General features: G+C 40.3%; 1 protein-coding gene across 3 annotated transcripts in view; it reads left to right on the top strand.

Annotated features, from left to right (window-relative positions):
• LOC126292006 (REST corepressor 1) overlaps window positions 1-16,221 on the top strand; it is a 74,565-nt gene that overhangs the window by 21,477 nt on the left and 36,867 nt on the right. For 2 of the 3 annotated variants that reach the window (XM_049985791.1, XM_049985792.1), the window contains 2 exons: window positions 6,762-6,976; window positions 8,349-8,522. In XM_049985791.1, the coding sequence (XP_049841748.1) occupies window positions 6,762-6,976; window positions 8,349-8,522 (389 nt within the window). Of the gene's footprint in view, window positions 1-6,761; window positions 6,977-8,348; window positions 8,523-14,386; window positions 14,465-16,221 lie in introns of all 3 variants that reach the window. The other variant, XM_049985790.1, reaches the window with a different exon arrangement.

Genomic DNA, 16,221 nt, shown 5'->3' with positions numbered 1-16,221 from the left:
AAGTGGAATGGAAACACCTACCAGTGGAAACATTGCTACAGCTAGAGAACACAGTAAAAAAGAGGCCAAAAAATCCAGTCAAACTAAGCAGAAAGACAGACATATAAGCACTTGGCAGTGTCAACATCATTACAGTAGTGTATCATGGATAGGGCGACTCATCCTAAAGACAACTCGCACAGTAGACATCACAAAATGGAAAGCTAAATCATGGTTCAACAAGGAATGTTACAAAAGTGGACAGAAAGTCATCAATGCCATGCATATGACCAGAAGAACTCAAATCGCAGGATGATTCGGACCGCTGAGGTAAGCTGAGGGGAGAGTCTATGAGGGGCGTGTTTGGGGTAAACTTTATTTTTCGACATAGTATCCTTTTAGACTTATACACTTCGCCCAATGCTGTTCTAATTTGTTGATCCCTTCCAAATAATAGGGTTTGTCCAAGTCTGCAAAATAGCTATTAGTTGCTGCAATCACCGCCTCATTGGAATAAAATCTTTGTCCTGCCAACCATTTCTTCAAATTGCGGAACAAATAGTAGTCCGAGGGAGCCAAGTCTGGAGAATAGGGGAGGGGTTTGAAAAGAGTTGGAATCCTATTTCCATTAATTTTGCAACCACAACTGCTGAGGTGTGTGCTGATGCATTGTCATGATGGAAAAAGGCATTTTTGTGGTCCAATCGCCGGAGTTTTTTGTGCAGCTCGGTTTTCAGATGGTCCAATAACGATGAATAATATTCACCTGTAACAGTTTTATCCTTTTCCAGATAGTCGATGTGTATTATTCCTTTCGAATCCCAAAAGACAGCACCATAACCTTTCTGGCCGAAGGAATGGTCTTCGCCTTTTTTGGTGCAGATTCTCCCTTGGTAACCCATTGTTTAGATTGTTGTTTTGTCTCAGGAGTATAGTAATGTACCCATGTTTCATCCACAGTGATGAAATGACACTTAAAGTCCTGCAGATTCTTCCTGAACAGCTGCAAAACATCCTTGCAATACTTGTCATGATTCCGTTCTTGGTCAGGCATGAGCAATTGAGGAACCCATCTTACAGATAGCTTTCTCATGTAAAAATGTTTATGCAAAATATTATGTACCCGCTCATTTGAGATGCCCACAGCACTAGCAATCTCACACACCTGAACTCTTCTGTCATCCATCACCATATCACAGATTTTATCAATGATTTGTGGAGTCGTAACCTCCACAGGATGTCCAGAATGGCCACTCCGAAAATTTTGAAATCACTAAGCGAAGGTGTAGAGTCATCGTAATGTATATCAAGCTTCTCTTTTAGTTTCCTGAGGCATTTTGTCTTTCATAAAGTAATGTTTAATCACCACACGAAATTCTTTTTCGTATATTTTTTGACAGTAACTCGACTTCCTTGATTTACATGAATGCCAAACCCAAAGAAATAGACCAATATGGCTGAAACTTGGTGAGAGTTCTTTCAAAAAATGGTACTAACTAAAGATGACCTCAATGCGCACCGGTGGTGCCACCTCTCGGACTTTGCACGGACTTTTCAAATGTCCCTCGTAGAACCAAGATTAAGGAGGCGCAAAGGGTATTGTGGGAGGAAGAGGAAAAATGTCTAATAGAATCAGAGAGACAGAGACCGTATGAGGTTCTTCGCCGGAAGCAACCAAAATTCCCAGGGAACATCCCAATGAAAGTGTGGGAAAGACATTTAAGCTCAGTCCTTCAGGCTAATGACACACTCGCCAGCAGGAAGCCCCACAGTGACTCCAGCCTCTATGCAGGAGATTGAATTCTTCACAGAAGAAAAATAATTCACACAGTTATGAGTGTGAAGAACAATAAAGTATTTGGCCCAGGCTACATCTGTGAGGAGCACCTAAAAACTATGCTCCCTGTACTAGTGATTCCCACTCAAGCACTCCTCAATGAGTGCCTGAAACGAGGAACTGTACCGGATCAGTGGAAACATTCAAAGGTGATAATGCTGTTCAAGGGAAAAGGTAACACGGCCGACCCAGATGTGTACAGGGGCATTGTACTAGAGAACACCCTATTCAAAGATCTTTGCAACACTATTGATGTGAGACTCCCCAGTTCACAGTTTGGTTTCAGATGTGGGAGATCAATGACACAAGCTGCACACTGTTTCCAAACTGATAATAGAAATGGCGTTAGCCAACCGAGGGAGAAAGCTTCATGCAATTTTCATAGACTATGCCAAGGCGTTAGACACAATCAATAGATCCATTCTAATGAAGAAACTGGAAACTGTTATAGGTCCAAGATATTACCGGTTGCCAATCATTAGAGATCTTCTCACTAACAACTGGGTGGAAATACATGATGGTATAGATAAGTCCAGCCTGATAGAGCAAACAGTAAGGAGTGTTACAAGGTGACACACTGAGCCCCTTACTCCTCATCTTAGCTACAGAAGACATCATTGAAACAATAAAAGCCGACAATGTAAACCTACTCTTGCGTGCTGCGTGCACACAAAATGGCATTAACCTCAGTTTCTGAGGATAACCTGCAGAAAACCTTCAACCAGTTAGTGTACTGGGCACAAAAGAACGATCTGTCCTTGAATGAAGAGAAGGTAGTCTCCATGACTAAGAATAACAATAGTAAATAGAGAAAAATTCCTGTACTTCGCGTACTAAATGGCCAGTTTGGCTGCCATGAATCTATTATTAAAACAAAGGAACTGGAGATGGTTCAGTGTATGTAGTGGTAATAAAACAGTGTTCTCAAATATTATTTGTTCCTAGGGAAATCCAGCGTTGCCAACTTCAGCAATTTAGTGGTGACATGGTAGTCATGAATTAACAACTTCAATATTTCTTTTTACAATGACATTTTTTTCCATACTTCCCATAATTTCTACAAATTGATTCTTTTTGTGTGACATAATGGAATATTTATAATAATATTGTAAATTTTTCGAAGGTATCTATGATGGGGCAATAGCTTAAAAAATTATAATGTCCATGCATGGAATTTGTTTAAAAGAAATTATTTACAGTTTTTTGTGAGATTTAGATGATGGACAGTCACTTCAAGTAGCAGGACTAAAAACCTTCCTCTTTAACTTAAAATCAAGCTTCCACTGTAGGAACTATTGCATTTTGAAATTATAAAGGAGGTCATCCATGAAAGCCTCAATTCATCAATCTATACAACTTCTTTTTATCATAATTGAAAAAGTAATTGACCTGCCACATTTACGTTTTATAAATGGGAATATACAGGGTGTTTCAAAAATGACCGGTATATTTGAAACGGCAATACAAACTAAACGAGCAGCAATAGAAATACACTGTTTGTTGCAATATGCTTGGGACAACACTAAATTTTCAGGCAGACAAACTTTCGAAATTACAGTAGTTACAATTGTCAGCAACAGATGGGTCTGCGGTCTGGGAAACTCTATAGTACGATATTTTCCACATATCCACCATGCGTAGCAATAATATGGCGTAGTCTCTGAATGAAATTACCCGAAACCTTTGACAACGTGTCTGGCGGAATGGCTTCACATGCAGATGAGATGTACTGCTTCAGCTGTTCAATTGTTTCTGGATTCTGGTGGTACACCTGGTCTTTCAAGTGTCCCCACAGAAAGAAGTCACAGGGGTTCATGTCTGGCGAATAGGGAGGCCAATCCACGCCGCCTCCTGTATGTTTCGGATAGCCCAAAGCAATCACACGATCATCGAAATATTCATTCAGGAAATTAAAGACGTTGGCCGTGCGATGTGGCCGGGCACCATCTTGCATAAACCACGAGGTGTTTGCAGTGTCATTTAAGGCAGTTTGTACCACCACAAATTCACGAAGAATGTCCAGATAGCGTGATGCAGTAATCGTTTTGGATCTGAAAAATGGCCAATGATTCCTTTGGAAGAAATGGCGGCCCAGACCAGTACTTTTTGAGGATGCAGGGACGATGGGACTGCAACATGGGGCTTTTCGGTTCCCCATATGCGCCAGTTCTGTTTATTGACGAAGCCGTCCGGGTAAAAATAAGCTTCGTCAGTAAACCAAATGCTGCGCACATGCATATCGCCGTCATCAATCCTGTGCACTATATCGTTAGCGAATGTCTCGTGCAGCAGTGGTAGTGGCGCTGAGGGGTTGCCGCGTTTGAATTTTGTATGGATAGAGGTGTAAACTCTGGCGCATGAGACGATACGTGGACGTTGGCATCATTTGGACCGCAGCTGCAACACGGCGAACGGAAACCCGAGGCCGCTGTTGGATCACCTGCTGCACTAGCTGCGCGTTGCCCTCTGTGGTTGCCGTACGCGGTCGCCATACCTTTCCAGCACGTTCATCCGTCACTTCCCAGTCCGTTGAAATTTTTCAAACAGATCCTTTATTGTATCGCTTTTCGGTCCTTTGGTTACATTAAACCTCCGTTGAAAACTTCGTCTTGTTGCAACAACACTGTGTTCTAGGCGGTGGAATTCCAACACCAGAAAAATCCTCTGTTCTAAGGAATAAACCATGTTGTCCACAGCACACTTGCACGTTGTGAACAGCACACGCTTACAGCAGAAAGACGACGTACAGAATGGCGCACCCACAGACTGCGTTGTCTTCTATATCTTTCACATCACTTGCAGCCCATCTGTTGTTGAAAATTGTAACTACTGTAATTTCGAAAGTTTGTCCGCCTGAAAATGTACTGTTGTCCCAAGCATATTGCAACAAACGGTGTATTTCTATCGCTGCTCGTTTAGTTTTTATTGCCGTTTCAAATATACCAGTCATTTTTGAAACACCCTGTATCTAGGTAAACTTCCACTGCCCAAAATTTCAAGGTTTTGCGTGACTGTGGGTGCCATTCTCTAAAATTTCTGGATGATTTGACATGGAATGACCCATGAGCAACATGTACAAAACAGGTCAGTTAATTTTTCTGAAGTATTTTTGGCTGGACTCCTTTGCGCTTTCCAGCCTAACATGCCGTTATCATAAGATTGCCCTCTACAGCGTTTCATGCTCATCCCATCTTGCTCTTCTTTTGACTAAGACATTCTCCTGTTTTGGCTCTAACTATGAAAAGCCAGTTGAACTTTCCACATCTTTTGTGTCATTTAACTTGACATAGCGAACTACTTGAATAATCTGCTCACTGCGACTGGTATCTGGAGTGCAGTCAAACATTGAGGAAAAGTATTTAGTATGTAAAATATATTAAGTTAATTATATCCTGCTTTATTTTATTTGCAGTTGTAAAATTGTTGAAAAATAGCTAATGTGCCCTTGTGGTGTTCAGTATGGGGGGAGGGGGGACCCCTATAGTGTGATATAAGATTATTGATATTTAAAAATTTTGTCAGTCTGGACCACCAAAATCATCAACTTCCTTTGTTCCTCAAAGTGGACTCCTTGCTTTGCTAGGAAAAGAATAGCATCAACAACAAAGTACAGCAGTGCTCTCAAACAAGATTCACCCACCCCCGCCTTTTTTTAAAATCTGGTCCTATAACTCTGTATGAATGCCCTCAATTCTGAGAGAAGACTCTAGATTCTTCCATGAGAAAAAACAAAGTGTACGGTTTTGAGAATTTTCATGGACTGGCAATTTTTCACTTAAGCTTTTTCCAGTTAACCATCCCTTCCTCTTTAGTTAAGAACGATTTTTATTCAGAATCTGACCTAAGTGAGAAAATAACATGCAGGGTATTGTAACATCTTTTGAAACCAGTTTTTATTTGAATTGTGGCCTTCTATGTAGCTTTTACTGATGTCAGAATTGCGTCCATTTTCTCCTTTCATATTTATAAAATAATGTCTCAATGTAAGAAAAACTCTGTGGCCGTTTACCAGGATTGTTAAAGTCAAATTCAAACTAAGACGTTTCATTCTTTTGGTGAAGACCACCTGATGTTCCAGGAACTGATTTTTTCATGTTTCACTGTGTCCTGCTTCTTCTAATTGGATCATGAATGTGTCTCTTCATGTGGTCAAATTAGCCCCTGCAATGGCTGGGTAACCACTTCGCCCTGCAGAGTAATATAATCTTTCATGACAGGGAGATAAATAGTAATAGGTTTTGTTGTGATACACACACACACACACACACACACACACACACACACACACACAGATATGTACAGACACAAGCAGACTTCCCATGTAGAAGTTTCTTTCTCTAAGGTAAGTCTTTCCGCTCCCGGGATTGGAATGACTCCTTACCCTCTCCCTTAAAACCCACATCCTTTCGTATTTCCCTCTCCTTCCCTCTTTCCTGAAGAAGCAACCGTTGGTTGCGAAAGCTGGAAATTTTGCGTGTGTGCTTGTGTGTTATTTTATTGTGCCTGTCTACCAGCGCTTCCCCACTTGGTAAGTCTTGGAATCTTTGATTGTGTGTGTGTGTGTGTGTGTGTGTGTGTGTGTGTGTGTGTGTGGGTGTGTGTGTGGGTGGGTGCGGGCGGGCGGGCGGGTGGGTGGGTGTGTACACCTGTCCTTTTTTCCCCCTAAGGGAAGTCTTTGCGCTCCCGGGATTGGAATGACTCCTTACCCTCTCCCTTAAAACCCAAATCCTTTCGTCTTTCCCTCTCCTTCCCTCTTTCCTGAAGAAGCAACCGTCGGTTGCGAAAGCTAGTAATTCTGTGTGTGTGTTTGTGTGTTTTGTTCATTGTGCCTGTCTGCCGGCGCTTTCCCGCTTGGTAAGTCTTGGAATCTTTGTTTTTAATATATATTGCCCTGCATGTAATTTCATCTGTGAGATCATCAGGAAAATGTTTTATTCTTTTACAGTGGATGAGTATATTTCCCTCGCTAAGGAGAAGTATGGCTACAATGGAGAACAAGCTCTGGGAATGCTGTTTTGGCACAAGCATGACCTTGAGCGAGCCATCCTTGACCTGGCAAATTTCACACCGTTTCCGGATGAGTGGACAGTGGAGGACAAAGTGCTCTTTGAGCAGGCCTTTCAGTTTCACGGAAAGAGTTTCCACCGCATCAGACAGATGGTGAGTATTTGTACTAGCCATCATTTACATTTAAAGGCATCTAAAGGTGCTGTTCATGGCTAAGTGTTCCAGCAGCTGTGATAAAACTTTTTGCTTTTGTGTGTCACGCAGGCAATATTTATTTGACTTAAAAGCAAGTATTGTCTATTAAAATTTGGCAATATATACTGCTAAGGGACAGTACTTTTAAACATTCATTTAACTATTCTTAATATCTCAAAATTTTGAGTTGTTCAAAACTGGCTTCCTTTTTTTCTTACACTTAACAGATAAAAGAATTATCTTATTATTTGTTGTATTGGCATACCTTTCTATTCAGTCCCAGTTTTTCAAATATAACATTAATGGGATAGTTTTCTAAAATAAATTACAGAGTCATCTTTTATTTTTCTCCCATTCAGATTACAAGGTTCAAAACACCTGTTATTTGTTTTGTTACTACTAAAGACAATTAGAAGCATCAAACAACTTCTCAGCTGCTAAGTTTCTTGATATAAGGATCATTGTGTACACTGCAATCATCATCTCAAGATGTGCTCCTAAATCCAGCATTATAGTTACGCTCAAATATAGTCATGTTGCAACTCATTAACATGGCCATCTCTACTGTGGCACACTATTTTCTTCAACAACATCAGAAATATTGACTAAACTGAAGGGTGGAAACAGCTTCGCCAACCTCCAGCAGAATTTTTTAAACAAGTGCCTGCAGGTACTGCATGGCAACATGCTTTTTTCTCTCTTTTCCCCAGATTAAAATGACAAAATTGTGTGTCGCTTGTCTATATAACAAAAAACAAATGCTATCAGCTGGTAAATTATGGGTAAAATAAATGCCAAGTTGGCAGTAAGTTTACACATACAGTGCAACAACTCGAAACCCTACTCAGTAATAGGACTTTTTTTTCGTCTGTCTAAATGCAGATCAAATTTCCAAACTTCACATAGGCAGTCAGGTTTCCATTTTATTGTTGCATAATGAATTTTAATTCTGCAAAGATAAATCCCGATTAAAGGAAGATTATTACAGCAGATTTATTTTATTCTTTCAAAACTTTGTTGCTCCTTCAAATTTTGTACTTTTGATCTCACTCTGGTTTCCAGAGTGTTAGTACAGATGTGAAGAGAGGTTTTGCAGTTTGTGTACTGTAGCTGACCAAAATAATTACTACAACATAATATACAGTTCTTAATTAGTAAATGTGTTACACGACCTCTTGCCATAACTGCGGCAAGTGTTTGTGTCGCCAATGTGTCAAGTCAGTAACAGCATTTTATCTTCTTCATGTCCTGCACAATATTTTTGGCACCAGATCTGATGAATTGTATTTATTATACTGCCAATGTTGCAAAGTAATTCTTTTCCTTACAGTTGCCTGACAAGACAATTGCGAGCCTCGTCCGCTACTATTATTCCTGGAAGAAGACTCGCAGTCGTACCAGCCTCATGGATCGGCAGGCTCGCAAGCTGGCAGCACACCGAGAGGAGGGCAGTGAGGGGGGCTCGGAGTTGGGCTCCAACACTGACTCAGACTCTGATGATAAGGTACGTTCTGTGGAGCAGTGGTAGAAAATGTACCAGGACGTCCCGTCGCAAACGACACTGTCGGTAACTCCTGGCTTCTGCACTGGCGATTGTATGTCCATCTAACGGCTTGTTGTTTTCAGTATGTCAGAGAGCAACAGCTGGCAAAGGGATTCCCCTGCCATACCTCATACTACTGCTGCACTAAATGGGACATTCTCCCTGGAAAAATAGAGAAATGTGTTATGAAACATCAAACATTTTCTAACCACTTGGTGCAAGTGCTGTTTGAGCTCTACATTCACTGTTCGCATATTAAGTTTAGTAACAGGTATTCTAGTGACTGCTCTCACAAATTGTTTTCTTGCTCATGGGCTGTTCGAGTTTGGTGCATATTCAAATGCCTCTGTTGAACTAAAATCTGTTTAATCCCTAGATATTGCATAGTGGTTTTTTTTTGGGGGGGGGGGGGGGCTTAATATTAAATATGTGGCAAGAGCCATTTGAGCTTCTAACAAGCTACTCAGTTTTAAAGATCCTATTTGTTTCTCCCTCTAGCTTCCTACATTGTCCCACATCTATTTTAAAGTACAGTTCTGAGTGGCTAAATCTTGGTTCCATGTGTCTTCTTTCTTGCTGCTACTTTTATAATTCCAAAGCTAAACTTTTAAATGTGGCAGCTTGTTCTTGATTTATAAAATAGTAATTACGCTCTTTCTTGTTTGCATGCCTAAAAATTAGTTAGCTGTGTTTCTAGAAATATGCTCTTTTAAGTGATCACTGGCTACAGTCTTGCACATTGGCAATGTGTATCAGAATGATTTTGCCCTGAGGCATGTCCTGGTAGTTCATTAGTTCTGTGTAAATAGTGGGAAGTAAGAAAAGTGCTGAAATTGAAACTTTTCATTTTATGAGTCGCTCTTCTGTGGTGGCAGTTATTTATTACACTTGCAATTACACTCCAGCATGAAACAGAAGTCAAGGTCACAATAGAATAATTTTCCCGGTCCACATGAAAATTAAAAAAAATTCACATGCCGGTTAAACTAGATGCAGGCATCTTGCTGGCTACAGGGTGTATACACCCTAGAAAATCATTGAAAAATACGGGAATCTTTTTCATCTGGGGAAAACCTGTGCGTTTTTTAGTTAAATTTTTGCAATTTTTTCTGGTAAGAACTGATAATCTAAAACTGATTTTGCATCAGCCTGGTATTGCAGAATAATACTGCAGCCATAAAACATAAATGAGTGAATAACACCAAAATAAAGCTTTAGTTGCAAAGAAAATGTGCCATTTACTACAGCAAAACACAATGCACACAAAAGCATCTGCCGAGAAGCAAAATCTGACAGGCTTAATGACGAAGGCTATGCAGTACTTTGTCACAGCAAACTGCTTTTGATGGGTGTGACATCACAGCTGTTTACATTTGTAACAGGTCACAGGAAAATATTGTGAATGGGTTTTGAGAAGCACTACTTTCAAAGTAAATTTCATTTTACACAAGGTGAATTGTGTTACGTATGAGAATGTGCAATGAATTTCTTAAGTTGCAGAAAGACCAGCCATTTAAACCATTATTTAAATTTTACTGAGACGATTGTGTTTGATATATCTTAAGGGGTAACATACACTAAAAGAGCAATATTATGTGTGAAAGCTTTTAGTGTTGTTATGCCATATGCATATTAATTTAAACCATTAACTTTTCCTAATTGTATGTTCGTGCTACTTAACAGTGATGCTGCTGTCATTAGCTGGCTTGATCACATCATGCAAGCTATGATTGGCTGACAAAAGCACATTGCAGTCTCGATTTCAGTGCTTTGGAAGATACGATTCTGTATTTGGTGGAATTTGTATGTATACTTTTACTACACGAAAATACACGGTTTACCTGTTGCCGCACATCGGAGATATTTCCAAACTGTATTAGTTTTTGCTGTGTTTCATTTCCTAAAGTGCTGGAAAGTTCTACTCTGGTTTTAAAACCATTACCATTCAAAGGATTGATAAATTTTTCAGCTCTGAGGGCAAATACATTGTCTCTTAACATGGATGAAGTGTGTTTTCACCAGGGAAAACTGTATTTTCAACCAGAAAATCTAGTAAAAATCTTTTTCTTTTTTTTTCCTTGCCCTGTGGATAATGACCAGGTGTGACAGTATTTATAGATGGTGGTGGAAACGACTGCAATAGTTAGTTCACTTGATGGACTAAGTATATCAGTCCTAAGGCACTGAAGCGTAACTTCACTCTAACAGTGTCAGATACAGGCATAGTCGACCTACCCAACAGTAAGAGCAGTCCGATTTGTTACCTGGCAGAGTCTGTAAAGTTAGATCATCTATCAAGGGAAGCTCCCCTCGCCCCCCCCCCCTCCCTCTCTCTCCCTCTCTCTCTCTCTCTCTCTCTCTCTCTCTCTCTCTCTCTCTCTCCCTCTCCCTCTCCCTCCCTCCCTCCCTCCTCCTCACACACACGCATGCACATGTTTGTAGCGCAACCAAAGGTTCAAATTCAGGGTAGGTTGATAGATTCAGATTGGTTGTAAGCCGTTAAAGCCAATGAATGTGTTATTGTGATCAACTCAGCTCAGGGTCGAATATCTAACATGCCTTTGTAGTTTCATTTTGGTAGTGTGTCATGTGCAGCAAATTTATTTTTTCTGATGGTTTATAGAATGCCCTACCCTCCACCTTTTTTTGTTGTAAATTGAAGTCTGTGATTAGAGTGCTGGGTGGAAGCAAATTTGTAAAGGATTTGCCTTCACCCAACACTGTGAATCACTTTGTCTGCCCACTACTGTCTGATTGGTTACTTACAACCAGCTGCTGCCACCACACTTGTGTTCCCATCACCCCTCACGTGTTTTATCCCAACATGCTTCGCTAAACTTATAAGTAACTGCACTGCAACTGATTGAGACTCTTATCCTGTGGACACCAGTATCTAGTTCAAGAGATGGAGGTTTGGCCACCAAAACTCCTATTCTACATTCTCTAGAACTAATCTTAGTATCATAAAAGGTGTATTTATGATGTCTGTTAGATGTCTCTGTGTAGTATCACATAACATAACAAGCTTTTGTTGAAAGTGTTGCAGCTGTTTGATGAAATGGACTCATATTCAGTCATTCTGTTAGGTGTGGAAAGGGGGTGGGAGGATTGATGGCTGGTTAAGGTTCTACAGTATGTTTCTGTTGGCTAGAGATCCTAAACTGTAGAAATTTGTTTATAATGTGCTTTTTATGGATTTTATCATGTATATTGACAGTAGAATATTTATTATATGAAAACTTATTTGTTATTAAACCTAATAGATTACCCATGTGTGTTGAATGTCATGACTTCTCCTTTGTTCAAATGTCTCACAACACTGCTTTGCTTTATCATCTTTCTGCCAAGCTTGTGTGTTTAATAATGTATGGAGGGGTACTGTTAAAGCTGTGGATATTTGGTTGAATCTGAATCTCAATGTCGTTGGTGTATTATACTATTTATGTTGTATAGTATTTGTGGTTATAACTCTTTCTCATATGTACATAATCCTCCCTAGCAATTTCCATTGATCAAAATGTAACTTTGAAGTGCCCTTCCTCATTAAATTGTTAATGTTGTAATTTGGTTAGTTATGTTATTTTACATGTGATGACCTGTTCTGCTTGCATCAACAACTTTGCAGATAATTTACACTGAAGAGCCAAAGAAACAGGTGCACCTGCCTAAAATCCTGTAAAGCCCCCCACGAGCATGCAGAAATGCCGCAACATGACATGGCATGGACTTGAGTAATGTGTGAAGTAGTGCTGGAGGGTACTGACACCATGAATCTTGCAGGGGTGTCCATAAATCTGTACGAGTACAAGGGGGTGGAGACCTCTTCTGATTAGCACATTGCAAGGAATCCCAGATATGCTTGATAATGTTCATATCTAGGGAGTTTGGTGGCGAGCAGAAGTGTTAAAACTAGGATAGTTTTCCTGGAGCCACTCCGTAGCAATCCTGGACATGGGGTGTCACATTGTCCTGCTGGGATTGCCCAAGTCTGTTGGAATGCACAATGGACATGAATGGCTGCAGGTGATCAGACAGGATGCTTACATGCATGTCAACTGTCAGAGTCATATCCAGAAGTATCAGAAGTCTCATATCACTCCAACTGCACATGCCCCTTACCATTACAGAGCCTCCAACAGCTTATATGCAGGTCCGTGGATTCATAAGGTTGTCTCCAGACACGTCCAACTCTTTGACACAATTTGAAACGAGACTCGTCCGAACAGGAAACATGTTTCCAGCCATCAACAGTACAATTTTGGCATTGACGGACCCAGGTGATGTATAATGCTTTGTGTCGTGCAGTCATCAAGGCTATGTGACTGGGCCTTTCGATTCAAAGGCCCAAATTGATGTTGTTTCATTGAATGGTTCGCATGCTTACACCTGTTGATGTCCTGACATTGAAATCTGCAGCAATTTGCAGAAGGGTTGCACTTCTGTCACATTGAACAATTCTGTTCATTTCTTGTTGGTCCTTTTCTTGTAGGATCTTTTTCTGGGTGCAACAATGTCAGAGATTTGACATTTTACGGGATACATGCTACACTCGTGAAATGGTCGTATGGAAAAATCCCTGCTTCATCGCTACCTCATGCGCTGACTGTAACACCACGTGCAAACCCACTGTAATCTTGATAACCTGGTAGTTTAGCAGCAGTAACTGCTCTAACAACTGCACTAGACCCTTGTCGACTTATGTAGGCATTGCCGACCGCAGCGCCATATTCTGCTTCTTTAATATACCTGTATTTGAATACGCGTGCCTATACCAGTTTCTTTGGCACTTCAGTGTATATAGCTCTCTCTCTCAACACACACACACTTACATGCTTTCTTTATGGTTTCATTAACTTTAAAGTATCTCCTCAGATGTAAACATGCCATGGAAAGGAAGAAGGTATCACAATCATACATCCATCATAAATATTTCCAACAGATAACAAAAGTAGGTGGATAATACCAATTGTCTTAGAAGACTTGCTGTCAATGAAATTGCATCTTCTGTACTCACTGTCCAGAAGTTTACTGTTTTATACATAAAACTTTAACCAAACTTGCAAAACTGCTGGAAGTTTGAAAGTAATTGCTTTGTTGTTCAGTTGTGGGTTTGTAATTCAGTTTTTCATTTTTCACACATTTGTGTGGCTACTGGCACTATACTCCCATATTAGCAGTATTAAGTATGCCTGGAGTGGGCAGAAAACCCAGATGAAGCACTCGATTGGTGTGAAAAATCCCAGAATGGAAACAGTCGAAAGTGAAATTGGAGAACAGTCAGAGTGGGGGTGAGATTCTTTGTCTGAAGTGTCATACAATTTTTTTCAGTTTCATAATTTAAGTTTAGTACTTTTTACTTGACTGCTAGTGATTTCTATCAACTCATGAGATAGAAGGCTCTGCAGAGGAAGCAAACTTGGAGTGTTTATATTCTGTGGCAAAGTTATTGAAAGAAAGATATAGGATGTGTTAGAGAAGTGAAGAAGTCACAGGAAATGATAAATAGGTATTTAAGACGTGAGAATTTGGATGGTTCCGATAAGAATTTCAATACTGAGCATACTAAATATAGATCACAAAATTAGGAAATAGACAAAGTGTTATTGGAAGTTGATCCTACATAGGTGTGCTGAGGTGTTACAAGCATAAATTTGTTCCGTGGGTAAGTACAGGTGTATTGCAGTGTAGGTTCTACATTTATAATTGATTGTGTGTTTCTTGTACTTCGTTTATCACTATCATGGCTAGGCAGTTGAACAAGTATTCCATACTGTTGTCGTTCCCTTGTTCTTTGAGGCAGTTGGCCTTACCTTGTGATTTTGCAGAAATGGACAATCCACCGGGGGATCCGTCGAAAGAGTGGATCGCCCCCACGCGCTCAGAATGCAGAGGATGGCACTCAGGTGAGTACCTCTGCAAACAGTGCAAGAAATTATTGCCCAGAAACTCTTCATGCATGCAGTCAGATGACTCACTTGGGATTCAAAAGATATTTAAGCACGCTTGTGTTCAGTTGTTTAAGAGCCTGTACTTGTCGGCTTCAGCCTCAGTTGTAGAGCACATAGGAAGTGGGAATGTGTGGATTGGCATTCCACCGGTGTAGGCCAGTATGTCATTGAATCCATGGGGTTTGTGTGTGCTTGCCACTTCCAATGAATTGTAATAAATCAGAATGGTTAACTTTTATTTTTGAAAAAATTGAACATAATATTATCCAGTAAAAAATTTTGAGTGGTGGAAAGTTGTTCTTTAACTGTTAAGATGTTGGTTTCAGTCCCATCTGCAACTAGAATTTTTAACAAGAAATGTGCTACACTAGCTGGAGGCCAATGAGAGTTTATGCCAATTATTTTTTGGTAAGAGATCAGAGGAAGAGAGCATCTCAGGGGAGTTTCATGTACTTGAAGTGTGTGCTGCCACAAAAAGTAAGAGTGTCAGTAATGCAGAAATTGTACAGATATGCAGAAGACAACAGAAACCTCTGCACAAGAACTGTACACACAGCATGGATGCATTCTCAAACTCTTGATGGTGTCATGTTTTGCAAGAGTTTACAGGTGTGCACTAATCCGTTACTTGAATTTCCTGGTGGTGAATAATCAGAAGGGTGCTTTTAACAGAGAGAAGTACAACACTCTTGCTTCTCTGCATACCATTTTGAAGTTCATGACAGTAGATACTGTCTACTTCACTACATATTAGTTTCTTCCTTTACATTTAAATATGGAGCACAGGAAGAAAGCCCGCTGAAATGCACTGGAGTGAGTCTTAGCTTCTCTACATAGTCTCAGTGTGAGCAGTACATATGGGTTGTCATATAGTCCATGTTCCTCACTCGATACTCGCTTTTAAAACTTTCTCTAAGTAGGCTTTTTAAGTTCACTTAGTGTCTTATCTTAAAGCCTCTGCCAATTCAGAATTGATGCTGTCTCACAAGTGGACAAATTTGTGCTGCCCTTCTTTGTACAAGGGCAGATCAGAAAGACTTTGCCCCTATTTTTTTCGCCAAATCACCACTTTAAGTGTGAAGTCAACAATTTATTCTCAGTGGTGAACGTTTCTTGGACCGACCTGGCCTTAACTTCTGGTAGCTCTCCGCACCATGGCGCTATTGTCAGTTGTTGAAGATGGCGGTTCTGTTTTACATGTTCAAGCCAATCAAAATATACTGGGGAATACAGTCCACATATGGGGAACTGTGTGTGGCTTAAAAAAGTGTGAGGTGGAGGCGGTGTGAGTTCGCCAAAGACTGTGAAGACTTACGCAACAATGAGTGTTTAAGGAGACCGTGCTTGTCACTGACTGACATTTCCTGCGTGGATGCAGTGGTCAAAGCAAATAGACATGTGCAATTCGAGGGTATTTCTTGAGAGCTTAGCATTTAATGTGTGTGTGCGTTTACATCATCATTCAGAGGTCCTCGGGGTACAGGAAGGTTTCATGTCTGTGGGTATCAAAGCAGTTGGATGATACGATGAAAGGCAAGCAAATCATTGTTTCACTGAAACATTGCAGGTTGACAGTTTTCTGGACCCATTGTGACTGATAAGGAAATGTGGAAACTGCATGTCATGCTGGAATTGAATCAGCAGAGCACGGTACACATACATACAGGTTACTTGCAACCAAAAAAAAAAAAAAAAAAAAAATTCTGTGCCGT

The sequence above is a fragment of the Schistocerca gregaria genome, chromosome 9 (genome assembly GCF_023897955.1).
Source record: "Schistocerca gregaria isolate iqSchGreg1 chromosome 9, iqSchGreg1.2, whole genome shotgun sequence".
Classification (NCBI taxonomy): Eukaryota; Metazoa; Arthropoda; class Insecta; order Orthoptera; family Acrididae; genus Schistocerca; species Schistocerca gregaria.
This window is presented reverse-complemented; position numbering and strand designations above follow the sequence as displayed.